General features: G+C 55.5%; 6 protein-coding genes across 6 annotated transcripts in view; 4 read left to right on the forward strand and 2 right to left on the reverse strand.

Annotated features, from left to right (window-relative positions):
- Window positions 1-986: 986 nt before the first annotated feature.
- ISF_03333 (Nse1 non-SMC component of SMC5-6 complex) lies at window positions 987-1,970 on the forward strand (the record flags this gene model as incomplete). The annotated part of the gene is made up of 1 exon (XM_018846939.1): window positions 987-1,970. The coding sequence occupies one exon, from the start codon at window positions 987-989 to the stop codon at window positions 1,968-1,970; it is 984 nt and encodes a 327-aa protein (XP_018705828.1).
- Window positions 1,971-2,593: 623 nt separating this feature from the next.
- Window positions 2,594-3,912, forward strand: ISF_03334 (hypothetical protein; the record flags this gene model as incomplete). The annotated part of the gene is made up of 2 exons (XM_018846940.1): window positions 2,594-3,575; window positions 3,656-3,912. 2 exons carry the CDS (start codon window positions 2,594-2,596, stop codon window positions 3,910-3,912), a joined length of 1,239 nt encoding a protein of 412 aa, XP_018705829.1.
- A 185-nt stretch (window positions 3,913-4,097) lies between these two features.
- Window positions 4,098-5,799, reverse strand: ISF_03335 (Ash2-trithorax family protein; the record flags this gene model as incomplete). Its single annotated transcript, XM_018846941.1, has 2 exons — window positions 4,098-5,298; window positions 5,369-5,799. 2 exons carry the CDS (start codon window positions 5,797-5,799, stop codon window positions 4,098-4,100), a joined length of 1,632 nt encoding a protein of 543 aa, XP_018705830.1.
- A 4,918-nt stretch (window positions 5,800-10,717) lies between these two features.
- Window positions 10,718-17,486, forward strand: ISF_03336 (Carbamoyl-phosphate synthase, large subunit; the record flags this gene model as incomplete). Its single annotated transcript, XM_018846942.1, has 2 exons — window positions 10,718-11,324; window positions 11,386-17,486. The coding sequence occupies 2 exons, from the start codon at window positions 10,718-10,720 to the stop codon at window positions 17,484-17,486; spliced, it is 6,708 nt and encodes a 2,235-aa protein (XP_018705831.1).
- A 1,323-nt stretch (window positions 17,487-18,809) lies between these two features.
- ISF_03337 (Homeodomain-related protein) lies at window positions 18,810-22,441 on the forward strand (the record flags this gene model as incomplete). Its single annotated transcript, XM_018846943.1, has 2 exons — window positions 18,810-20,547; window positions 20,610-22,441. 2 exons carry the CDS (start codon window positions 18,810-18,812, stop codon window positions 22,439-22,441), a joined length of 3,570 nt encoding a protein of 1,189 aa, XP_018705832.1.
- Window positions 22,442-24,850: 2,409 nt separating this feature from the next.
- Window positions 24,851-26,247, reverse strand: part of ISF_03338 (Major facilitator superfamily domain, general substrate transporter) — a gene marked incomplete at both ends in the record, with an annotated part of 1,853 nt that continues 456 nt past the window's right edge. The window contains 2 exons of the mRNA XM_018846944.1: window positions 24,851-25,906; window positions 25,969-26,222. Of these exons, the coding sequence (XP_018705833.1) occupies window positions 24,851-25,906; window positions 25,969-26,222 (1,310 nt within the window). The remainder of the gene's footprint in view (window positions 25,907-25,968; window positions 26,223-26,247) is intronic.

Genomic DNA, 26,247 nt, shown 5'->3' on the forward strand with positions numbered 1-26,247 from the left:
TGTCTTGTCTGCTGCGTCTTTGGTAGGTTTCTTCGGAGCTGACGCCGTTACTGGCCAGTAGCCGGGCCCTGTATCTGAGCCATCGCTTCGCGCGACGCGCACGACATCGAATTCTTTCAGATCTGCCATCCTCGTCCTCTAACAGTGTACCACTCGTGTCTTGGCACGCACCAACAGCCTCACTTCCACAACACTGCCTTCGGCTGAGCCTGGGGCTGAGCGGCCGCCCTTTCTCTCTTTGACCACCGGATTAAAGCTTCCCGAAAAAGATCAGTCGAAATTTTGAGTCCTAATCCTAGCCAATTGGCATTGACTGGTTTACGCGCGGCGATTGATATATGTGCCACGCACTGTCGCCCTCAGGTCGTGCCTATGTGAAGCTGTGCTTGGTTATGTGATTGAGTGAGGTCGTCGATTTCCGACGAGGAGCTCTGGACTCTACCGAGTCTGCTGAGTCAGCAACCAGCCATGCACTTACCCTGTAGTGTTGTCACTTTGGTTCCCTTGCTCTTGGAATCGGATGGTTTGGGTTTTGATGGCCTTTTTTGCTTACATGACTCCTTGCAGGCTATTTCTACAGCTTTGATTGCATTTGGCTTGTTTTTATTTGGGTCGGTCGATTACAATTCAAACCGGTCTTTAGTATAGACACCCTTCACAATTTTTGTAAGCCACAGACCAACCCCGGCGTGAGGATTCAAACTGCACGTACTTAACAGGGTGACGTGTTATGTCTTTCCCCCCCCAAAAATCAAGGGCACCCAGCTGCTTCCCCCCCTATAGTCAACTGAGGTCAAGTCTATCTTAGCCATCAGTACCTTATTGCGGCTGCACAAAGAGTTGAACAGTGTTGCCGAGGCGCCACACTTAGTATCGCCCCCGCCACAGCTCAAACGCGTCAGGACGCGCCGAGCTGCCCCTCCATCAGTGCGTGCACAGTTGCACAATTTTCTTGACCAGCAGCAGAAACGACAGAATCAGACATAATGGAGGTCGGGTTCGGAACACAATACAATAACCAAAACCGGGCATTCCTGCAAGCGATGCTTGCAAGGAGTTCCATGACTTTTCGCGAATCGCGCCCGGTCATTGCCGCCATCCTTAACGCTGAAAACGAAGGCAACCAAGTGAGGCCAGAACAAGTTACGGAAGAAATACTCGAAAAATTCATGGGCACAGCTCGAGAAGCTGCGTCCTTGTTCGATTACGAAATACGAAGAACCCAACACCAGACTACCAGGGAACGTGTCTACGCCTTTGTCAATACTGCCTCTGACCCGCAGACCCAGCTTGCGACAACGTTTCGGCATGACGAGCTTGCCTTTGTCAAGCGAGCTCTGGAAGCCATGTTCGACAAATACAACACACCACGAATGGAGGTCATGGCCCTCACCGACATGCAGGCTGTCAAGCTCGCCAGACCAAATCGACGAGAGAGCACCATCCATCGAAGCGATGACGAGCCTACACAATCGCAGGCCAACATCGACAAGGGCCTGAAGCACAGCGAAGTGGAGATAGTGCTGGAGAACCTTATTGGCGGCGGATGGTTTGAAAAGAGCCGAGAGGGCTTTTACTCGCTGACGCCTCGGGCGCTGCTCGAGCTGAGGCCGTGGCTGGTTGGCACATTCAATGACCCGGACGCAGAGGCAGGCGAGTGGCAGCGGATAAAGTTTTGCGAAGCGTGCAAAGATATTGTGACGGTGGGAGGGCGGTGCGCAGAACCTGACTGCAATTTTCGCATTCACGACATCTGCGAGGACGCCTTCTGGCGCATGAAACGCAGTAAGACGTGTACGAGATGCTCAAGGGAGTGGACAGGAGACCTGTACGTGGGCGAGCGAGCAGTGACATCTACACAAGCGTACCAGAGAGGCCGGCGGCAAAGTGGTGGTAGAAGAGGTGACCTGGCAGACGAGGTGGTACGGCAGGCCGGGGCTGGGTATGAGACGGACGACCAGGAGCAATGAAGTAACAAAAGAAGCAGCAATTACAGACCCTTGTATATTAGCGATACCCACAACAGAACGTAACCCAAGACTACGGAGGACAGGCGCGAACAACTAGGATGTACATGTACATAGAGTGCCTCTGCACTGTAAAATCCGCGGCGGGAGGGCGATTAGTTATTGGGTGGCTGGGTGAAGCGTGTTGGATGCGGCGAATCTGGACACCTTTTCTTTGATACGCTGATACCGCCAATATTGAAAAAAAAAAAAAAAAGAACAGAAAAGGGTAGCTGTTGTCGCCTTTTCAAAGGCTGCTCAAATCAGCAACTTGCCGACTTGGCATTGAGGTACGCTGCATAGTACTGAATGCTCGTCTTTGTTCAATCACAAGCTTGTGTGGGTTTCAGCTGGGAGACGGTGGCTCATGACGTCGCCTCCATTGGTGGCGGTGCCAGGGCGGCCTCTTCTCCCAATCGCCGCTAATAATGCCATTCAAGCTTAAGCCCCTGCAGAGTAACTTACCATGATCATAGTCACTGAAACGATATACGAACGATAACGAACCTCCTGCGCTGCTGCGGTCGACTCGTAAATTTACCAGAAAACAAGTGCGCTGAAACGCGATTCAGCCTGCGCCAGCCACAATGCTCGAATACTTTACGTACAAGAAGGTCAAGAAGCACAACGCTGAGAAGAAGGCGAAGCAAGAAGCCGAAAAGGCGAGGGCTTCAGCGGACGATTCCACAACCGCCGACGACGTCGATCACCGAACATCGAAGCTACTAAAAGGCAAAGAGCGCGACGATGGTAGCGGCGAGGTCGACGTGGTCCTGCACGAAGACGACGAGCGCTTCATCGAGAACCTCCTCGCCGAGCACGACGGCCCCGCGCCGCCCTTGCCGCCCCGCGTCGAAGTCTCCGACATTGACTGGCCCTCCGACAACGACGCGGCCGTGACCGCCGAGTCCTCCAAGAAGAATGAGGCCGCCACTGCCACTGCCCCAGCCAAGGACACAGCCGCGGCCAAGAAGCCCAATCGGCTGTCGCTGCTCTTCACGCGCCACAAAAAGCCCGAGGACGGCCTGAAGCCCGAGGACGCCCAGCTGACCCTTACCGAGGCCGAGCGCGAGAAGAGGGACCTTGGCAACGTGCTGGACCGGCTGAACCTCACGGCCAAGAACAACAAGGTCGTGCCTGGCGGCGGTGGCGATTCGGCCGCGCTCCTGGCTCGCTTCACGCAGGTCTTCAAGGACCTGGTCAACGGCGTGCCGACCGCGGTCGACGACCTGACGAGGCTCATCGAGGACCGCGACGGCACCATCGCCAAGGGCTTCGACAAGCTGCCCTCGTCGCTCAAGAAGCTCGTCACGCAGCTGCCCGACAAGGTGACCTCCACTCTCGGCCCCGAGATCCTGGCTGCCGCCGCGGCGAGCCAGGGCATCAAGGCCGACACCGACGACGGCCTCAAGGGTACCGCCAAGAAGATCTTCCTGCCGCAGAACCTCATCGAGCTCGTCACCAAGCCCGGCGCCGTCGTCGCCATGCTGCGCGCCATCGTCGAGGCGCTCAAGACGCGCTGGCCCGCGTTTATCGGCATGAACGTCCTTTGGAGCGTCGCCCTGTCCCGTAAGTTCTCGACAGGGAGTCACCCACCACCACCCCCCCCTTTAGCCCACCCTTTATCTGATACTGACTGTTGATGCTAGTGCTGCTATTTGTGCTGTGGTACTGCTACAAGCGCGGCCGTGAGGAGCGCCTGGAGCGCGAAAAGACGGAGACGGAGACGGAGACGGAGAATACGATTGACGACAGCCACCGCTTTGAGGAGCTCCCGGACGACCCCATGCTGTCCGCGCCGCCGCCGCGCACACTGGTGACGGCTCCGGAAGAGACGACGGCGGCCTCGACTAGTCGGGAGTTGACGGAGCAGGAAGTCGTGCCAACCTCCAGTAGCGCGAAATAACGTACGTATGGGCTCGCTGGATATGATGATTTTGTTTTATGACACTTTGATGAAATGCAAACACCTAATACAGTAAATATATTACTTGCGTGAGACTGCGCACCCTCTGTGTGCACACGTCGTTGCTGCTGCGTAATGGGTATCATTATTCATGGAAACGTGGCTTGAACATGCTGTGCTGCAGGTCAGTCCTCCTCGACCAGTTCTTTGATTTCCTCGTGGCCAGGCCCCAAGTCCACTGCCGCCGTCTTTACATTTGCCCCCTCTGAGGCGGAGTCGCGACCCCCATCTTGCATCCAGAAATCCACCTCGTCAATAATATCGTACACAACATCCTCTGCTATCTGCTCCTTGTATCTATCCGATACTGCTCGCAGCCGCTTGCGTTCCGGCTCTGTTTGCGCAGCATCAATATTGGGCGGTGGATACCAAAAGTTTGGCCCAAAGTTGACCTCTGCCGCACCACCCCGGAATACGCTAATGGCCGGGTAGTACCCCAGCATGCCGTCGTCGAGGCCATCCCGAGCACCGACCTGCGGCATGGGCCGCGAAGCCGGGGGTAGAAAACCTAGTAGGTTCTCGAATGGTGTTCCCATGAGGACGCCGTTCTTGTACACTTTAATGTAAGAATTGGGAAGTGTTCGGAGAGCGGGCGTCGAATGTGTCGGATGGGGTGGGTGCGAGTTGGCACTGGCGGCGGTGGATGGGGAGGGATTCATAAGGTCCTCTAGCTCGCGCGTAGTGTGATACTCGATCTTCTCAAAGTAAGTGTGTGCCTTGAAGCGAATGGGCACGCGATCGCGGACAATATTTGCTCCTTCGGCTGTCGGAGGTGGAGGTTCGTCAGCGGTGTCGACGGCAGGGTGGTATTGGCCGGCCATGATTTTGCGTTGTAAGCGCTCGGAGGGCAGCTGAATTTCTAAGCCGATGACATCGCCTTCACGAATGCCTTCACCGGCTGGGAAGAATTCCTTTGGACGTGACATGTGGACTTTTTCTCCTGCCACATCCCGAATGCCGTAACTGTAGGCGTCAAACCCAACAGGCGCATCCAATGATGCTTCACGTCTCGCCCATCCCATGCGAACATGCTTGCCCCCCTCCGGTTTCGTCTCCCCTGGTGGAGGCGGACGAACTCCTTGTGTGATTTTGCACTCCCAATACCACCTACCCTCGCGCACTGCGACATTAGCGCGTGCCATGCGGAAGCCCCTGTCGGTAGTGACTGTCCGCGCGGATTTGTCAAAGAAGACATGCGATGCGGCATCCTCAAAGCTGAACCGAGGCCCGAATGGCTCCGGCTCAGTCTGGCGATAGTAGATCATCGAAGGGAATCGCGGGTCCGCTATGCAGTGTGTATATCGGAAGTTCTTCTTATTGGCAACGCTGGAAATATGTTAGTTAGCCAAAGGCGCATAGAAAGAAGATGGCAGCGCGTAGTTCCCGGGCGGCTTACTGATCGGAGGTCTCAAAGAATTCTATGGCATCACCCCCGCACATAATGGCCTCATGATGTGGCGTTAAGACAGGCCCTCTCGGAAGGTCGAAGTCGGAGGGTTTCGGTGGCGCAAGCTTGTAACGGAGCGGGCTTGACTCGCTCTGTTCGGCTTCTTCTTCGGTGACCCTGTGGTCAGAGGTCGGGGGAATGCTATCGCCCTTTGCTTCTCGTTTCTTAAGAGTATCCTTCTTTAATCTACCCGGCTTCGAGCGAGATGCCTGTCCATCATCGTCTGTCTGCGAGGGAAGCTCTGCGAATTTAACTTCGGGATTCAAGGGTGATGGTCGCGCAGGGCTGTGCACTTCATCCAGGGCACGTTTTTGAGGAATTGAAGATAGAAGGGCTGTGGACGCAGGCTCCTGTTTCGGTGCCTCCGAATCGGAAGCCATATTACACAAGGCGGAGAAGTTGGGTAAGCAATTGATGTAGATTGACGACAGGCTTGACGCGTTTGCGACACGAACCTCTGCCGTTGCGGTTGCTTGGAGAGTCGCACTCCACCAGACTCAAAGGTGCATATGTATTAGGTCAGCAGGTCCCTCGAATCAAAGATTTAACTGATAAGGGACTTGGTCAGAGAGCAAAAGTGGCTTAGCGTAGAGTGGTTCTGAGCTAGGAAAAGCCCCTTGTGGCTCCATGTGGCGCGGGTCTGCGAAGCGACCAATGGTAGCGAGGTGAATGTAATCACTGCCTAATTGACAGGCTTTGCAAAAGCCGTCAGTGTCAACGCAAGCCTAGAAACCCCACTGGTCCAGCCTACCCAGCGGTGCATCTTGGTGGTGACGCTCCAGATTACCGGTTGTCGGTCCCGTCCCAAGTCCTTGGTGCCTGCGAGAAGCACCAAGTAGCGATTAGTAGTCCAGGTCGCGTGAAAGACGACATCCTGGACCAAACGGAGCAGATTCCGCTGCGAGAGACGTCGCAGAAGATAGGCTGAGGAGCAAAAACAGCTCGCCCCGACTTTGGTAGCCTCCTGAATCCGTTGACCGCCACCGACTCGGAGTTAGCTGGAGTCGCTACACTTTCAGGCAGGCGTCACGACTAAATTGGCCACTCGCCTGAGCCGTTCCCGGGTCTAAGCAACTAGCTGCGGCGACCGACCCAGAGAGAAACTGTTTTCATTGCGGCCCCTTCTTATGATATTTGCCCCCTCCACAACAATCACTTCGACAAGGTCAGAAACGCGTTCTGGGACAACCGTTATTCCATGCTTATCACAGCCCTGCGCCTTGTCACGCCATAGTTATACCCTACCTCCTTTCGCCTGGGCCACAACTTGACCGTGGGGGGACACGTCGACCTCGGAAAACCGCCCCGTCGTTTGATTTTCCCGACGCTGAAGAATCGCCACCAACCTCGGACTGATCAGCAAGCTTTTCACTGGAACATTTGCTGTTCACAGGGCCTCGGGTATTTCCATTCGTCAGCCTCGCAGGATCTGATGCATGCTGCGCTCCGTTTATGACACTACGCCAATTGTCGCTAGTCCACCAACTGCCAGCGCTGCTTTCCAGGTGACGATGGCGGATGCCTCACGACCAGCGACAACTCAGTCGCAACCGCGAACAGCCTTGCCATCTCGCCCTATTTCCAAAGACCGTGATAGTGCGGCTGCCGCAGGTTCCTCGCGACCATCACCGGATAGCGACAACCAGCGACACCCTTTGAAAAATGGAAGCAGAAGCCCAAGCGCAACTAGCACCGCCGAACCATCGTCTAAACCATCGGGGCCGAAAAAGAAACAACAAACTGGTGCCTCTTCTGGTCATGGCCAAGTCTGCAGGTATGCGAACTGAGGTATAACGAAAGCAAGTAGTATCAAGGCTAACCCAATCAACAGCAACTGTGGAACAACAGAAACGCCGCTATGGAGAAGATCACCGCAAGGTGCGACAATATGTAATGCCTGTGGGCTCTATTTGAGAGCCAGAAACTCGGCTCGACCAACGAACCTGAAGAAACCGCCAAAGGTAGTCTCCGCAGAACCGCCTCAGGCAAGCACACTGAAAGCCGGCAGCTCTGGACAAGAGTCTTCACCTAGGGTGGCCGGCGCTACCTACGTTGCTGCAGAAAAGACGCCATCGGGCACATGCCCTGGAGGTGGACGGTGTAACGGAACAGGTGGTGCAGAGGGCTGCAATGGTTGCCCAGCATATAACAATCGCGTTTCGAAGCTCAGCATGCTACAAAGGCAAGGGGGCTGTCAAGGAGGGAGCGAGGGGATTAGCAATGCGCCGGCTCCCATCGACGTGAATGCGCTGCAGGCGCAACAAAACCAAGAGTCATCTGCTATTGCCTGTCAGAATTGCGGCACTACGATTACGCCGTTGTGGAGACGGGACGGAAACGGCCATATGATCTGTAATGCATGCGGTATGTAGGAGAGAGGGCTCTTTGAATCACCAATGCTAATGTGATATTCTTACAGGTCTCTACTACAGGCTTCACGGTGTCCACCGACCAGTCACAATGAAGAAAGCAACGATCAAAAGACGCAAGAGAGTAATTCCATCAAACCAGGAAGAGGAGGGTGAAGAGGGAGATGTGGCAATGGATTCGCGCAGCAACGAGACGACACCTGAACGTGGCACTTTGAATGAAGATGGTTCTGTTAACCTCGGAATACGACGAAAACCCGAAGATACCGTGCCAATGGACTTGGATACGCCGCGACGTGAGGTCAAGCAGCCATCTCCCCTACCAACGCCATTGCCGCATGCATCAGATTTAGCAGCATATCGTCAAGCGCCCTCATCATCTTGGAACGCTCAGTCTTCGTTGAATGACGACAACCGATTGCCACCCCTCGCATCAATGACAGGGGCTTCTGAAAGACAGTCGTCTCTATCGCCATCTTCCTTTATCTCGCCTCGCAGAAAAAGATCCTTTTCTGCGACGGATTCGGTTTCCGTGGTTGGTGCGGATGGAGGTCACGATAGCACAAAGCGTGTGTCGTCTATTCGGGATATTCTGAACCCAGCCTCGAGCTCACGCGATGCGAGAGATGGTAAATCTGAGTATTCGCTTCCGCCGCTGAGGTCGCCGGGCGAGGGATTCACGCCAGTGAACCGACCAAGTGCCTATTCTTCGCGCGACGGCACCCCAACATATAACTCCTATGAGCACGATCAGAAAGCGGAAAGGGAACAGCTGCTGAAGAAAGAGACGGAAAAGATTCGCGAAATGCTCGCTGCAAAGGAGCTAGAGCTGCACAATCTCAGAACCAGTTGAATAGCCACTGGTGGCCACTGGTGGGTCGAGAGGGAGCTGCAGAGACGAGTTGACGGCCGCGAAACGATTGATGATTTTTTTGTTTTATGGCACGGTGCTAATGGCAAGGGGAAATGCATGATCAAAACGACGGAGAAGGTTGGCGGCGCTTTCGGATATTGTTTTTATGTCCTACACCACTTTTTTCGAAAGGCTCAAGGACAGAGGCTGGGTCTTAGGACAACCGGGGATAGGTCAATGCGAGTTTGGGCTAGAGGAGATTGGAAATTTTGACTGCTTTGACTTCCATTAGATAAAATAGTCTTGTATGGTATTGCGCGGCTAGCGGCATGCCAGATAATCTGTTTGTTTAGACCGCTCGCAGCCATTAAGTCTCATGTGACATTCCATGACTGCGGAGAGAAGTTGCCAATACAAGCTGTCATTCAGAGCTTCTAGAAGTATACCGGAGAATGGTGCATAGTATATCGCTTGTATGGGGAAATGGGCCGTGACCGTTACTCGCGATAGTTAGAGCCGTTGCGCCGTTGAAGGCGAGGTCAAGCTTTGGTGCCGATTGGCCGGAGGTGTGGATCCTGGAGTCATCTGCCGGCTCGGCGAAGACGCGGAAGTACGAGTACTGGGCACGAAGCCCAAAATCGGCAAAAAATGGAAAAAAGAGTGAGTGCTGCATGTGCCTTGCAGCCACGAGGCGCTAATAAGTGACAGTAGCTCTTGAGCCTTACAGGTCCTCCGCGACGGGAGGGGGTCTGGGACCTGGGACGGTATTGAATGAAGCGGACGAGGGTCAAAGCGGGAGAGGAGTATTGTGAGATTGAGCATGGAGGCTTTTGCGGGGATTGGAGACTCGAGATGAATGGGATCGGAAGGGACGATGGAGTACAAGATGTATTCGATCTGGGATGCACGTACGGATACTAGGCTGAATGATATGGGCCGAGAGCAATGTTATAGGCTGCGCAAGGGAGTGTGGCGTCGTCGAGGCCTGCCTAGTGAGTGACGTCAAGGGAAGAAAGCTGGGGGCTGATGGAGGATTGGGTGAGACTGGTGTATTTTGCGGTGTATTTTGCGGTGAGGATCCAGGTTACATGGTCAGGCAGGGTTCGATTGTAGCATGGGCCAATGCTTGCTTGTTCTAGAGAATCTGCCGAAAGTGTCGCAGCTACGGCGTGATTTTGGCTTCCGCTTGGATGAACGCTAGTTATTCGGCTGTTTATTCAGCGGAGGAGAGTTGGCTGCGCACTCTATATAGTTGGATCTGGTGATGATGAGTAGACTTGGTCATCGCCATTTACTGGGCATAACCTCGCAGGGGACTTACGACGGCACTAGACATAAAAAGTAGGCGCTGTTAGTACGTATGTATGTAGGTACATAGTTAGGCAGTTTGTTTTCTTGGTTCCAGAAGTGTGTTCTTGAAAGGGTCCTGAAAACGGAACTTTCTTCCGGCCGGCCGGAGCCCGCCCGTGGTCAAGGCTAGATGTACCTGTAGAAGAAACCCCAGGATCTCAGCATAATAAAGGCATCCTATCCTACCAGGAAATCGGTGCTCCCAGGAAATGTAACTGTTGAGTAGGTAGGGCACAAGCGTATTTGATTATTCCCAAAGCGAACTAGTTGAAATGAGAGCTTCTTGAAGATACCTAATGTGAAACCCACAAGCAACACCAACCAGCCAGCACCTGTGCCGCCTACAGCCTCCGCCAACCAACCGAAGGAGGGGCCCGCAAGGTTGGTGGGGAGCAGAAAAAAAAAGTTTACCTCGTCGGCTTCTTTTTTTCTGCCTCTTCCTCTTCCTCCTTCCCTCTCTCTTTTATCCTGTGTAAAATCAGCCACCTTCCTGCTCACGACTCTTCTTCTCTACTGTCGTGGCAGATGACATCGAGGTAGCCAATTGACTTGCTTGAAGGACCTCTGGAAACGAGTCGCCTTGCCTGCCTGTCGCTATCTTCCCCTCCGCTGCCGCTATCCAAACTGGTGCCGAAAACCCCTCCAACACCCCATTGTTTGCTTAGCAGAGGCTTCCCCCGCCGGAGGTAATACGCCTTTGACGAATTACCTGCCAATTTCATAAAAATGTCTGTCAAAATCACCGCGCCCGCCACAGCCCGCTTCCGCGGCTGCCAGGACGATGGCCTCGTCTGCCTCGAGATCGAGGACGGCTCTGCCTACCAAGGCTACAGCTTCGGTGCCAAAAAGTCCATTGCCGGAGAGCTCGTTTTCCAGACCGGCATGGTTGGTTACCCTGAGTCGGTGACCGACCCTTCATACCGTGGACAAATCCTCGTCATTACCTTCCCTCTCGTTGGCAACTACGGTGTGCCCTCTCGCGACACCATCGACGAGCTCCTCGGCGACCTGCCCGCCCACTTCGAGTCCTCGCAGATTCATGTTGCTGGTCTGGTTGTTGCCTCATACTGCGGCGAGGACTACTCCCACTTCCTCGCCCAATCCTCCCTCGGCTCCTGGCTCAAGGAGCAGGGCGTGCCCGCCATGTACGGTGTCGACACCCGCGCCTTGACTAAGAAGATCCGCGAAAAGGGTAGCATGCTTGGCAAGCTGCGCCTCGAGCTTCCCAGCGCTGCCAATGGCACTGCCAGTGACGAGCGTACTTGTACTACTCTGGATGCTTTCGAGAGGACTGAATGGTCCAACCCCAACGCCGACAATCTGGTTGCTCAGGGTGAGTTTCCGTGAATTCTTCTCCATGCCCGTATTTTTCAGTATGCTGATGGTAATCGTAGTCTCCATCAAGACTCCTAAGCTCTATAAGCCCCCTGCGTCCTCTGTTCGCAAGCACCCATCCGGTCGTACCATTCGTGTTCTCTGTGTCGACGTCGGTATGAAGTACAACCAGCTACGCTGCTTTCTCAAGCGCGGTGTTGAGGTCATGGTCTGCCCTTGGGACTATGATCTGACCAAGGCTGCTGGCGAAGAGTACGATGGTCTCTTCATCTCCAACGGTCCCGGTGACCCCGCAGTCCTCGAAACCACCGTCAAGAACATCTCTGCCGTCATGCAAAAGAACAAGACTCCTGTCTTTGGTATTTGCTTGGGCCACCAGCTCCTGGCCCGTGCTTCCGGCGCCGCCACCAAGAAGATGAAGTTTGGTAATCGCGGCCACAACATTCCTTGCACAAGTCTGGTCTCCGGCAAGTGCCACATTACTTCTCAGAACCATGGTTTCGCTGTCGACGCCGAGACTCTGCCCGCAGACTGGAAAGAGCTCTTTGTCAACGCCAACGATGGTAGCAACGAGGGTATTATGCACGTAGGCAAGCCCTACTTCAGTGTCCAGTTCCACCCTGAGAGTACCCCTGGTCCTCGCGACACCGAATTCCTCTTTGATGTCTTCATCAACACAATGGCGAGCTGTGCCGAGAACCCCTCTCTCCTGCAGTCTCCCGTCAGCTTCCCTGGCGGTGCTATTGAGGAGAACGAGAGGCTCCACCCTCGCGTCTCTGTCAAGAAGGTACTTGTTCTTGGTTCAGGTGGTCTCAGCATCGGCCAGGCCGGTGAATTTGACTACTCTGGCAGTCAGGCCATCAAGGCTCTGAAGGAAGAAGGCATCTACACTGTCCTCATCAATCCCAATATCGCTACTATCCAGACCTCCAAGGGCCTGGCTGATAAGGTTTACTTCTTGCCTGTCAACGCCGAGTTTGTTCGCAAGGTTATCAAGTACGAGCATCCTGACGCCATTTACTGCACATTCGGTGGCCAGACTGCTCTCCAAGTCGGCATTCAGCTCAAGGACGAGTTTGAGGCGCTCGGTGTAAAGGTTCTCGGCACCCCCATTGATACAATCATCACTACCGAGGACCGCGAACTTTTCGCTCGCAGCATGGAGTCCATTGGCGAGAAGTGCGCCAAGTCTGCCTCCGCCAATAATGTTGAGGAGGCTCTTGCTGCCGTCAAGGACATTGGTTTCCCTGTCATTGTCCGTGCTGCTTACGCTCTCGGTGGTCTTGGCAGTGGTTTTGCCAATAACGAGCAGGAGCTTCTCGATCTATGCAACAAGGCCTTCGCCGCCAGTCCGCAGGTTCTGGTTGAGCGCAGTATGAAGGGCTGGAAAGAAATCGAGTACGAGGTTGTTCGCGACGCCCAGGATAACTGTATTACTGTTTGTAACATGGAGAACTTTGACCCTCTCGGTATTCACACTGGTGACTCCATTGTTGTTGCACCTTCGCAGACTCTCTCTGACGAGGACTACAACATGCTCCGCACCACTGCCGTCAACGTTATTCGTCACCTTGGTGTTGTTGGCGAGTGCAACATCCAGTACGCCCTGAACCCCTTCTCTAGGGAGTACTGCATCATCGAAGTCAATGCTCGTCTGTCGCGTTCTTCCGCCTTGGCTTCCAAAGCTACCGGCTATCCTCTGGCATTTATTGCTGCCAAACTTGGTCTCGGTATCCCTCTTAAGGAGATCAAAAACTCCGTCACCAAGGTCACCTGCGCCTGCTTCGAGCCTTCCCTGGATTATGTCGTCGTCAAGATGCCTCGCTGGGACTTGAAGAAGTTTACGCGCGTCTCTACTCAGCTTGGCTCATCTATGAAGAGTGTTGGTGAGGTCATGAGCATTGGCCGTACCTTTGAGGAAGCTATCCAGAAGGCTATCCGATCCATTGACTTCCATAACCTGGGATTCAATGAGACCAAGGCTCTCATGGCTATTGACGATGAGCTACAGACTCCCTCTGACCAGCGTCTCTTCGCAATCGCCAACGCTATGCACCAAGGCTACACTGTCGATAAGATTTGGGAGCTCACCAACATTGACAAGTGGTTCCTCCGCAAGCTGAAAGGTCTCAGCGACTTTGGCAAGCATATGTCTCAATTTACTGCTGCTGACGTCGCCAAGGCCCCCTCTCTGCTGGTCCAGGCGAAGCGACTCGGATTTTCTGATGCACAAGTTGCCAAGTTTGTCAGCTCTAACGAGATGGCCATTCGCAGACTCCGCCTCGATGCTGGCATCCACCCATTCGTCAAGCAGATCGACACAGTCGCTGCTGAGTTCCCTGCTTTCACAAACTACCTGTACCTGACGTACAACGCTTCCGAGCACGACGTCAGCTTTGATGACCATGGCATCATGGTCCTCGGCTCCGGAGTGTACAGAATCGGTTCTTCCGTTGAGTTCGATTGGTGCTCTGTTCGCGCCATTCGCACTCTGCGCGCCACTGGTTTCAAGACCGTCATGGTCAACTACAATCCCGAGACCGTATCAACAGATTATGATGAGGCGGACAAGCTTTATTTCGAGAACATCAACCAAGAAACTGTTCTCGACATCTACAGCCTGGAGAACGCTTCGGGTGTTTTGGGTGCCATGGGTGGTCAGACCCCCAACAATATCGCTCTGCCCCTCTTCCGCGCTGGCGTAAAGATTCTCGGCACATCTCCTGAGATGATTGACAATGCCGAGAACAGATACAAGTTCTCCCGTATGCTGGATCGTATTGGTGTCGATCAGCCTACTTGGAAGGAGCTTACCAGCTTCCAGGAGGCCAAGGCTTTCTGCGACAAGGTTTCCTACCCTGTCCTTGTCCGTCCTTCTTACGTGCTCTCTGGTGCTGCCATGAACACTGTCTACTCCGAGAAGGATTTGGAATCATACCTCGCCCAGGCTGCCGAAGTTTCCCGCGAGCATCCCGTTGTCATTACCAAGTACATCGAGAATGCCAAGGAAATCGAAATGGATGCTGTTGCCAAGGACGGCACTGTCGTTGGCCACTTCATCTCCGAGCACGTTGAGAACGCCGGTGTCCACTCTGGTGACGCTACTCTCATCTTGCCTCCTCAAGATCTTGAGCCTACTACAATAGCCCGCATCGAGGATGCCACCCGCAAGATTGGTGCCGCTCTGAACGTCACAGGTCCTTTCAACATCCAGTTCATCGCCAAGGATAACGACATCAAGGTCATCGAGTGCAACGTTCGGGCCTCTCGATCGTTCCCCTTTGTCTCCAAGGTCATGGGTGTTGATTTGATTGAGATGGCCACCAAGGCCATCACTGGCCAGCCATTCCAGGAGTACCCACCCACCGACCTTGCTCCCAACTGCGTCGGTGTCAAGGTCCCTCAGTTCAGTTTCTCCCGTCTTTCTGGCGCTGACCCTGTTCTGGGTGTTGAGATGGCTTCCACTGGTGAGGTTGCTTGCTTCGGTGCTGATAAGAATGAGGCCTACCTCAAGGCTCTACTCTCTACCGGCTTCAAGATCCCTAAGAGAAATATTCTCCTGTCTGTCGGCTCGTACAAGGACAAGAAGGAGATGCTTCCTTCCGTGCAGAAGCTCCAGCGTCTCGGATACAAGCTATTTGCCACGGCCGGTACCGCTGATTTCCTCCAGGAGCACGGTGTCCCTGTTCAGTACCTGGAGGTCCTCGGAAGTGACGAGGACAGAAACTCCGAGTTCTCTTTGTCTCAGCATCTGGCAAACAACATGATTGACCTGTACATCAACCTGCCCTCCAGCAACAAGTATCGCCGCCCGGCCAACTATGTCAGCAAGGGTTACCAGACTCGTCGTATGGCTGTTGACTACCAAGTCCCTCTTGTTACCAATGTTAAGAACGCCAAGATCTTGATTGAAGCTATTGCTCGCTCTTTCGAGCTCAGCGTCTCGGGTCGCGATTTCCAGACTAGCCACCAGACCGTTGTTCTGCCCGGCTTGATCAACGTTGCCGCCTTTGTTCCTGGCATCGTTTCTCCTCACAGTGCCGATATCCAGACTGTTAGCAAGGCCTCCATCGCGGCTGGCTTCAGCATGATTCGCCTCATGCCCCTTGGTGTTGACGGCTCCATCACTGATGCCATTACGCTCAAGGCTGCTCAGCACAACAGCGCTGCCGGCGGACACTGCGATTACAACTTCTCCATCTCTGCTACTAGCAACAATGCTGAGCAGATTAGCGCAGTTGCCGGCGAAGTTGGCTCGCTCTTCATCCCCTTCAACCACCTGTCTGGGTCCGGAAACATCAGCAAGGTCGCTGCTGTGACTGCTCACTTTGACGCTTGGCCTACCAACAAGCCTATGGTCACAGATGCCAAGTTCACCGACCTCGCATCGATTCTTCTGCTTGCTAGCCTGCACAGCAGACGAATTCATGTCACTTCTGTGTCTACCAAGGATGATATCCGCCTGATTTCTCTCAGCAAGGCAAAGGGTCTCCAAGTCACCTGCGATGTCTCAATCTACTCGCTGTTCCTCTCCCAGAAGGACTTCCCCACTGCCGACTTCCTCCCTAGCGCCGAGGACCAGGCTGCCCTCTGGGAGAACCTGGAGACTATTGATGTTTTCTCTATCGGCAGCTTGCCCTACCAGCTAGCTACCTCGCTAGGCCATAAGGGTGATCCTTCTATGGGAATTGCTGAGGCTCTTCCTCTGTTGCTCACTGCTGTCAGCGAGGGAAAACTTACTATTGATGACATCAAGGCTCGTCTGTACACCAACCCCAAGGAGATTTTTGAGCTTCACGAGCAGACCGGCACTGCCGTTGAGGTCGAAGTGGACCGTGCTTTTGTTGTTGCCAAGGGCTCTTTCTGGTCTCCTCTAGAGGGCCGTCGTCTGCATGGCTCTGTTCGCCGCGTCACGTTCCAGAACGCCACGCTGTGCCTGGATGGTGAGGCCCTGAAGGTTCCTCCTACTGGCAAGGACATGTCTTCGCACATGATGGTCCCCCAGACTCCTGCCATGAAGCCCACTGCTGCTGCAGTTTCCGTGGAGAGCCCCAAGGCTCGCCAGCAGGCCGCGTTCGGTACACCTCGAGCTCTCGGCCGCCTTCGTGGTGGCCTTACTTCACCCCAGGCTCTGCCTGCCCAAGGGCCTCGTGGTGTCATCGACGACCTCGGTCTGCCTTTGCAGCTACAGCCGGCCGCCAGCACGTCGTTGCACAAGCTCTTGTCACAGCCTTCATCGTTTAGGAATGCGCACGTGCTCTCTGTCAAGCAGTACTCGCGTGCAGACCTGCATCTCCTGTTCACTGTAGCCCAGGAGATGAGACTCGGTGTTCAGCGTGAGGGAGTTCTTAACCTCCTGGGTGGTCGTGTCCTGTGCAACCTCTTCTACGAGCCCTCGACGAGAACTTCTGCTTCGTTTGATGCGGCTATGCAACGTCTCGGAGGCCGCACCATCAACATCGATACTTCGCAGTCTTCTGTCAAGAAGGGCGAGTCTCTGCAGGATACTCTGCGCACGCTGGCTTGCTATGGCGACGCGGTTGTTCTCCGCCACCCCGAGGAAAACTCGGTCGACATTGCTGCCAAGTACTGCCCAGTTCCTGTCATCAACGGCGGCAATGGCAGCAAAGAGCACCCGACGCAGGCTTTCCTGGATCTGTTCGCGATCCGCGAGGAACTCGGCACGGTCCAGGGCCTGACGATTACTTTCCTGGGTGATCTTCTTTACGGCAGACCGGTACACTCGCTGGTCTACCTGCTTCAGCACTACCAGGTGCAGGTGCAGCTCGTTGCCCCCAAGGGCCTAGAGCTGCCCGCTCAGGTTCGCGATCAGCTCGTTGCCTCTGGCCAGCTGTTGTGCGAGTCTGAGACTCTGACTCCTGAGATCCTGGCCCGCAGCGATGTGCTGTACTGCACGCGCGTGCAGCGCGAGCGCTTTGGCAGCGATGCGGAGTATCAGAAGGTGAAGAACTCGTACCGAGTGGATAACGCAACGCTGAAGAGCGCCAAGAGCTCGACGGTTGTTCTGCACCCGCTGCCACGCAACGAGGAGGTTGCGGAGGAGGTCGACTTTGACCAGCGGGCGGCGTACTTTAGACAGATGAGATATGGCTTGTACTGCCGGATGGCTCTGCTGGCGTTGGTGATGGCCAGTTCTTGAGATGGGATGATGTTGGCATTTCTATATTGTTTTTAGATTTTTAGTTGTGATTAGATTTTTAAACTTGTCCGTCTTGTACCTCATGATACCCCTCGTACATTTGATACATTTTTTTGGTATCATTTGTATGTATGTTTGTTTTATAGTATATTTATTTATTTATGATTACATTTATGTTTATGCCGTGTGTGTGTGTGTGTGTGTGTGTGTATCGTGTGTGTATATCGTGTGTGTAGATCGTGTGTGTGTGTATATTGTGTGTGTGTGTGTATCTCGTGGTCTGCTCCCAGAGCTGAGGAGTGCTGGTACTTGGATAGTGCAAGGAAAGCTGCGAGTTCGGGTTGTCGAAAAAGGAAACCGCGGCCGCGGGTTTCTGCCAGCTGGCATGGGTGTTTAAACTTTTGGCCTCGTATGCAATAAAGCTTGATTATTGAGGAGAAGCAGGCTGGCTGGCTTTGGTGGTTGGTGTCAAGCCCAGGCCGACCCGACATGTCAAACCAAGGGCGCGCGCAGAATTGACAAGTCCTGCCCCACAGTTGGTTAGGAGCGGCGGTTCACCGGCTCTGCAGGACTCGAGAAGGCAGCTCCGGATCGGACTGGCCCCGCTGTTGCGTGACTCGGACCAGCGCGGTGATGCTTGAGGTACTTGTGTATGCGTGTATTTTCCGAGAAGCCTTAGGTATCTTGGCCTTGCCAAGTTGAACCGTTTTTCCTCGACCCCAGGAGCCTCCTGTTCAGAAGGCTACAGAAGGTTGCAGAAGGCTCCATGCACAAGACCTTCAGCACCAAACAACCAAACAACCACCAACGGACCCCCCAAATTCAGGGCTCCCCACGCTAAATCCACCACTTCCGCAGCACGCAGGCAATCCCCGCTTTCCTCTCCTCTCCTCCTCTCCTCCTCTCCTCTTGTGACCCAGAAGATGGCCAGCATTAACAAAACTCACGGCCATCCTCCGTCCTCGCTTCTCGACGGGCCTTTCATATTCACATCATCATATCGTCTGCCAATATTCCTTTGATTTTGTGACGCACAGCTCTGACCTCTCTTTGCCTATACACCATCTTGCATTCCCGGCCCATATACTCCAGCCGTTTCTCACTAATAATACACCTGCCCTGGCCCGCTGGCCGGTATACCCGTCGCCGTTTGCACCAACCCGTCTTACACGCTTTTGACAACAAGCGCGCGCCCTTGGATGCCATCTGCGATCGTGCCTTTGCAAATGAGACGCCCAGTCCTGCCTTGATCTAGCTCACGCCCTTGGTGAGCTCTTCTCTCTATCCTAGCCCGCCGGCGACCCGCCTGCCTGCCCGCCCGCCATGTCCGCCTCCTTGGACGAGTTTGTCCACTGGGACGAGGCGGCCGCTGCCATTGGTGACACCGCCGATTTCCAGCTTGACGCTGAGAACCTCGACCTGGTCCTCGAAAACGTCGACGACGATGACTTTGGCTTCTCTGCCCTACAGCACTACTCTGGTGACGCAAACCTGGACCTCTTTGCCATCCCCGATGCCATCATGTCTGTCGAGCACCATCACCCCATCTCCGCCGAGGAGGAGGCCTGGTACGAGACGCCCCAGGTCGCTTGCGCGCACTGCGCCGGCGGCGGCTTCTCCTGCAAGAAGATCCGCGAGGGTAACTACAAGGGCTACTGCACCAGCTGCGTTGCCCTCCGCGTCGAGTGCAGCTTTGCAGGTACCGCCGCTTTGGCTACCGCCAAGGCCGCTGCAGAGCCGTCAGCCGCCTTCCCTCCCAACCCCTGGCCTGTCATGGGCCAGCACCCAAACGCCATCTTCTCGACCTTTGCCCCCCCGGATGGCGCTGCTGTGCCTGCTCCAGCTGCCGCTCTGGCCCCGGTTGCGACTTCTCAGCCCGCCGAGGTCAATGGCATCATTGCCCCGGTGCCCGTTGCGCCGCCCAAGATTGGCGCTCGCTTCTCCCGTGAATCTGTCCGCATTCTCAAGAACTGGCTCTCTACCCACACCAGACATCCGTATCCTAGTGAAGAGGAAAAGGAGATGCTGCAGCGCCAGACTGGTCTGAACAAGACCCAAATCACAAACTGGCTTGCCAATGCTCGCCGCAGAGGCAAGGTCCAGCCTCCCCGATCAGTTTCACCCAACATCAGAAACTGGTCCACGCCCGGCTCAATGGACATTCCACAGCGTCGTGGAACACCAGCTCTGGAAGCCATGAACCCCCTGCAGCGTTGGCAGGTCTCTCCTCCGGAACACGAACCCGCCTCGGTCAGCGCCATTGCCAGGGCCGTTACGGCTTCGTCTTCCGCCCTCTCATCTGGGCTCAACTCACCATATAGCTTCAACTACACCGACGACGGCTCCAACAGATCGCTGTGCAAGGAGTCTTCGGCATCCAGTGTGGGAACCTCGCAGTCTAGCAATGGATCATTTGGCTCGGCATACTCTCACGGCTCCAGACACTCTTGGGGCTCATTCGGCTCGGCACCCTTCAACAGCCGCGGCCGCCGTCGCCGCCGTCGCAGGGGCGCCACCAAGCCCGACGGCAGCGCGAATCCTGCTGCGCCGTTGAAGACGTTCCAATGTACCTTCTGTACCGAAACGTTCAGAACAAAGCACGACTGGCAAAGACACGAGAAATCGCTGCACTTGTCTCTCGAGCGCTGGGTCTGCACCCCCGATGGGCCTCGCGTCTTGAACCCGGAAACGGGACAAATGTCGTGCGTATTTTGTGGCATCGCCAACCCGGATGACGCGCACATTGACTCGCACAACCATTCGGCCTGTCAAGAGCGCGCCATGGAGGAGCGCACATTCTACCGCAAAGATCACCTGAACCAGCACCTTCGATTGGTTCACAATGTCAAGTTCTTGGACTGGGCGATGAAGCCGTGGAGGATTGCAACGCCCGAGATTCGCTCCCGCTGTGGGTTCTGCGGCATCGTAATGGATTCCTGGACTATTCGCGTAGATCACCTTGCCGAGCATTTCAAGACTGGTTATTCCATGGCTGACTGGAAGGGTGACTGGGGTTTCGAAGTGCCCGTCCTCGACATGGTCGAAAACTCCATCCCACCCTGTATGCGACCGCTCAAGTTTCCCATAGACAACATTCCGACGACATCTGACCTTTGGTAATAGATCTGATTCATCATGAGCGAACGTCGCCTATGCCCTATGTTGCCCTCCAGTCTCCACCGGCCTCTCCGCGTAATGCGTACGAGCTCATCAAGCTGGAGCTCGCCAACTTTGGCTCCTCGTACTGGGAGCAGTACGGCAAGCCCCCGACCGACGACGAGCTTTGCCTCGAGGGTTGCCGTATCATTTTCGCCTCCGAGTTGCTGTCCATCCAGGGTATCGCCACCCAGGTGTCCTGGTTGCGTGACATTGTTATGAACGACGAGGAGATTTCCCGCAAGGCCAAGTTTGGGCCCCTTCGCCGTGCCGCCGAGCTGCAGAGCCTCAAGATTAACGGCAAGGACAATCTTTTCGAGGAGTGTCCGATGGAGATTCAACTGCATCAGTTTGTCAAGGCCAAGAGGTTGCTGGGCTTGATTGCCATGGACGACGAGCTGCAGGAAGAGGCGTGCCGGATTGTTGGGCGTGTCGAAGAAATGTGCACCCATCCGTCCGAGGCTGTTGCTAACTGGCTGCTTCGGCTCATCAAGCGGTCGACTTCTTGGCTATCTACCTTCCGACGCCGCGCGCATTTGCCCCGGACAGAAGACATTAAGAGCGACACCATTCGCTCCAAGGACCTCACCTCAATCGACTCGACGATCCACAGCTATTCGAGGCTGGAGCGTGAGCTTGGTGACTACTTGAAGGCCCAGCGCAGCTTGGGCAAGGACCCCTCGGACGAGGATCTCCAGCGCCAAGCGCGTCTTATTATCTACGAATTCGACGACGGGTGGAACCAGACGGCAGCCGACAACATGCAGTGGCTAGACGCTTTCAAGGAGCGACATCCCCTGGCGGAACAGACGCCAGGTAGAGCGGAAAAGACATCCCCGGAACAGTCTGACCAAACCACAGCCGTTGGGTCACCGAGTTCCCAGTGGGCGACGCAGAGCAAGCGGCGGCCGAGCGTTGGAAGCCCCTCAAAGAATGTCGAGTTTATCCCATTCGGCAAGCCCAGCAGCACCCCGTCATTCTTGAACGACGCAAACTGCTACCGCCGTCTTGCCAAGGAGCTGAAGCGCTGGGTCGTGTCCGCCATGTCGCCCAACAACCCCAACCGCCACGTGCCGACGGACGAGGAGCTGCGATACCAAGCGCGCTGGATCATCTACGACGGCGACGACCCGTGGAACCAGACCGCCGCGGACAATGCCGAGTGGCTGCAGCGTTTCAAGCGCGACGTGGGCATCACCAAGGACGGCGGGCCCGGCCTGCCTGAGAGCTACGCGTGGGCGACGGAGCAAGGCGGCACGGGCTTCGCGCCGCCCTACGCATGCCCCAAGTCGGAAGGCGGCGGCGGCGGCGGCGGCGGCGTGGACCCGTTCGCGGACAGCGTGCCGGTGGCGATGCGCGACGGCGCCAAGGCCGTCATGGCCGGGCCGACGGCCGCCAACAGCTTCCTGGACGCGCTCGCGGCGCCGCACGCCAGACCCGCGCGCGTCTTTTGCTTGCGCGAGCTCGAGGCCGGCCTGCTGCGCTTCGCCGAGGGCCACGCGCTGGCCAGTGGCGGCCTGGCGCCGGACGACGCGGCGCTGAGGGCGGAAGCGAGGCGCATCATGCGCACGGACTACACGGCCGCGGACGACGATCAGCTGCTGGGCAAGTTCAAAGAACTGATGCGCGAAAAGATGCCGTTCCTGAGGGCGGAGGCTGCGGCGGAGGCGGATGCGGATCTGGATCTAGATATGCTGCTGCTGGGGCAGGATGGGATGGACTTTGAGCTGGTGCCGGACTTTATGAGCAGTGCTGTCATTGGCACGGACGGAGAGGATGGCGGTGCGCCGCTTTTTTAAACGGTTGTGGAATATCTGGGGGTTTGTTTGCTTGAACTTCAACATTGATACCAAAGGAGGGACGGATTGGGATAAGGGGTTGCGTATATGCATACCATTGACGAGAATACTTTACGACGGATTATGCATTCCATGGGGGTTTCAAGGGTTTTCAACATTATTGTTGCACATGAAGACGGACTACATTCATCAGATTGGCATACTTTTTTTTGTTTCCAACACTGTACGTTTCTTGAATATTATATACTACATACACACACACAATGGATACTCTCAGCTTTACAATGCAACATAATAGAAAATCGAAAAAAAAAAAAGAATCTTTGTGCGGAACAGTAGCTACTATGTGGCAGTCCTCCCCTGGCTAGTTGCCTTGCAGAAAATGATTCTGCGTGTGCTTGACCAAATTATCCTCGGCTCCCCGCACTTTCGTCTCATACTCATGCTGTTCACGATTGGGTTGTTCTCTCCAACTTGGCTTGCTTCATTGCGTTATATACTCTTGGTACTAAATAACGCGGCCGGGAGACATCGAGATCCCATCCATTCTCCTCCTGAAGCTCGCCTAGCTCAGTTGGTTAGAGCGTCGTACTAATACCTGGCGAACACCGTCAATCATTGGTAATGCGAAGGTCGTAGGTTCAATCCCTGCGGTGAGCAGAACTTGTTCGGCATCTCCTTTTTTTGCCGACCGTGGCCTCCGACGATATAGGGTGGGGAGAGAATAAAGCCCGTTATTACACTTTTGCTAGCAACGGCCTCGTTATACAGTGTCCCATTAATACAATATGTACATACATAGATAGGTAGGTACCATCATCATGAAATCGAGCGCCTGCCGATCTGAGCAGTATGTTGCTCGGCCAAGCACCTCCTCGAGATGGCAGGAACCAATGGGCAATGTACATCAACTCTTCAGCACAAACCACCACCTCTAGTCTTTCACCATCACACATACACTATCACGCATTGATAGAGCGTCTAATATCATCGTCAAAATGTCTTATCGTTACACTCTCCCGGCCCAGCGCAGTCCGTATGACTGCCGACAACGCGAACTCTCTCTCCGCAGCCAGACAATTTCCAACGCCATTGCACGCTCTCCCGGCCTCAAGCGAGCAAGCCTGTACGCAAATGCATATGCATGCTCGAGGGATTCTTCTTCCTGCCATCAGTCATGGTTTAAAAACTTCAACAAGGAGAACATCAAGACAAATGCATACCCAACTTCATCAAAGTATGCCTTCGAAGAGGACAACTGCCAGTATGATCCCGCTGATCCAACAACTTGGGGCATCAAACCTCTTCCACCACTACCTCACGGTAACTCAGAATCGATCAAGGCTCCTTCAATCATATCCAAATCGGACGACGATGCGACGTTGATCCAGAGTCCAGTCCTTTCACCCTGTGAGGAGTCCTCGGCAGACACAAGTAACCTCGCTCAACTCATTGGAGATCATCTAAGACTTGACGACGACACACATCGTCGAACCACGTCCTCCTCCTATCATGGCCCAGAGAGTGAGCCGTCTGGAGTGCAATCTCCCATCCATAACGGCCATGCGAATATGCTCAGTGTCACATATCTTGCCAAGTACGGCAAAACAAATGACCGACTCTCAAACCTTCGCTCCGGCTCTCCATCGTCCGCAACGGGTGAATTACTTCTACAAGACGGCAGTAATCCGCAAGACGACTCATCTTCCTTGGTCAACGGCTAGCAGACACGGCCTAGCGAGATGGTTGAGCCATACGCATATCAACGCCAAATTAGACGATATCGTTTCGCTAGCTCGCACAGCGAAGGAGCTGGCCATGGCCATGGCGGGGGATATGATGGAGCTGACGAAACCATGCTCAATAGCCGAGTCACTCAATCACCAACCCCGTCTTTCAATGCCCGCTCTCCTCTTCGCAGAGCAAAACGTCGTGCTTCTCATTTCTCTCTTCGCAGCCTGGGTAAACCTTTCTCCAAGCGAACACACCTTGGCTTCAGAAAGTGGGCTAGCTCGGTCTACCGTGAGAGCAGTCGCCGCTTCAATGTTGCAAAGCACAAGATTACTGGCAAGACTCGGCGCCAGACAAAGATGCCGGAAGCACCAGAACGCAAGGAAAATGGAGTGCAGTCGACGCAAAATCGTCAAAAGAGCAACGATTGGTGGAAGGATGGAATTGCCAAATATCAGGCATCGAAATGGAACAAGATCGAAAAGGCATGACGGAGCACAGACTGATTGAGGGTAATGTTAGCTGGTTCAGCTCATGAGCGTAGGTCATGATGATGCTGCATTCGAAACGCTTATATCCAAGATGCATAAATACAGAATAGAAAATGAATGAAGCAAGTTTATAGGGCCAGTCCGTGGCAATCGTGACGTCTTTTGTGATAGGGTCAGGGTCCCAGCATCAAATCAGATACCTGAAGCTGTTTCCCGAGCTCTTGTGTCCTGAAGAGCCAACCAATCTCTCCGCCTCGTCGCAGTCTTGGCCAGCAATACCATGACCGTGGCCGTAGGCGCCAACGCCCTCCTTTTCATCAAGCTTGCGGTTCAGACGCTTTAAGTGAGAGCGAAGCGCAAAAGCACACACGGCAGCCCCCAGCAAGACGGCGGCGCACACGCGGTGGCCCGTGGTGTAGTACGGGGCGTCGCGGTCGGGGTAGAGCCTGGTGCCGATGAGGGTGCCAAGCTGGCCGATGAGCTGCATCATGGCGAACGTGGCTCCGCGCCGCGTCTCGTCGGGCTGGCTGTTGATGCCCCAGGTAATAATAAGGGTGACAACGTTGAAGAAGCCGACGGCGGCCGGGTAGACGGCGAGGTAGCGGGCCCAGGCGGGCAGGCGGAGGGGCTCAGCGAGACCGAGCACAAGGTAGCCGGCGGCGGAGCAGAGGGCGTGCACGACGGTGGGGAGGGTGCGGCCGGCGCGGCGGTCGGACAGCCGCGCAGTGACGAGGACGGCGACGAAGGCGACGAGGTACGGCGGCGCAGCGAGGGCCTGCGCGGCGAGGCTGGAGTGGCCCATGCTGCGGATGATTTGCGGCAGGAAGACGGGGAGGGAGGAGTAGGCCATGTTGACCATGCAGAAGATGGCGGAGGCGAGGATGGCGATGGGGTCCAGGGCGACGGAGAAGACGGCGCGCCACGACAGCCGTCGTCTGCGCGAGCCCTGAGCGCCACCGTCGTCCGAGTCGGCGGGTGGCTTCTCCCCGCGGAGGCGGAGCGTGGCGACACGCCGCTCGCGCGGGGTCAGGTACGGCGCCGACTGCGGGCTGTCCGGGACGACGCTCCACGCGAGCACGCCCGCGAGCACGGACGGCAGGCCCTCGACGAGGAAGAGCAACCGCCAGGGCGCTATGGGCAGGTCGAGCGCGCGCGCGAGCCGCACGACGACCCAGGCGAGGCTGGAGGCGCCGGCGCTGGCGAGGGGCGCGGCGGCGATGAAGGCGGCGACGCGGGCGGTGAGCTCGCGGCGGCGGTAGAAGAAGCTCAGGTAGTAGGGGAGCCGGCGAAGGCGGCCTCGGCGACGCCGAGGAGGGCGCGGAGGGCGACGAGGGCCGGGTACGAGGGCGCGACGGCCTGCAGCGAGGCGACGACGCCCCAGGAGACGACGGCGAAGGAGATGAGGAGGTGCGCGGGGAGGACGCGGTAGAGCAGCGAGAGCCACTCGAAGGAGGCGTAGGTGACGTAGAAGGCGCTCAGGGAGAGGGAGTACCACCCAGCGCGGGGCGGCGTGGTCTGCAGGTCCTCCTCCATGCCGGCGATGCGAGCGTTTCCAACGTCTACGCGGAGGGGGGTTAGCCCGTT

The sequence above is a fragment of the Cordyceps fumosorosea genome (genome assembly GCF_001636725.1).
Source record: "Cordyceps fumosorosea ARSEF 2679 chromosome Unknown scaffold_6, whole genome shotgun sequence".
Taxonomy (NCBI): domain Eukaryota; kingdom Fungi; phylum Ascomycota; class Sordariomycetes; order Hypocreales; family Cordycipitaceae; genus Cordyceps; species Cordyceps fumosorosea.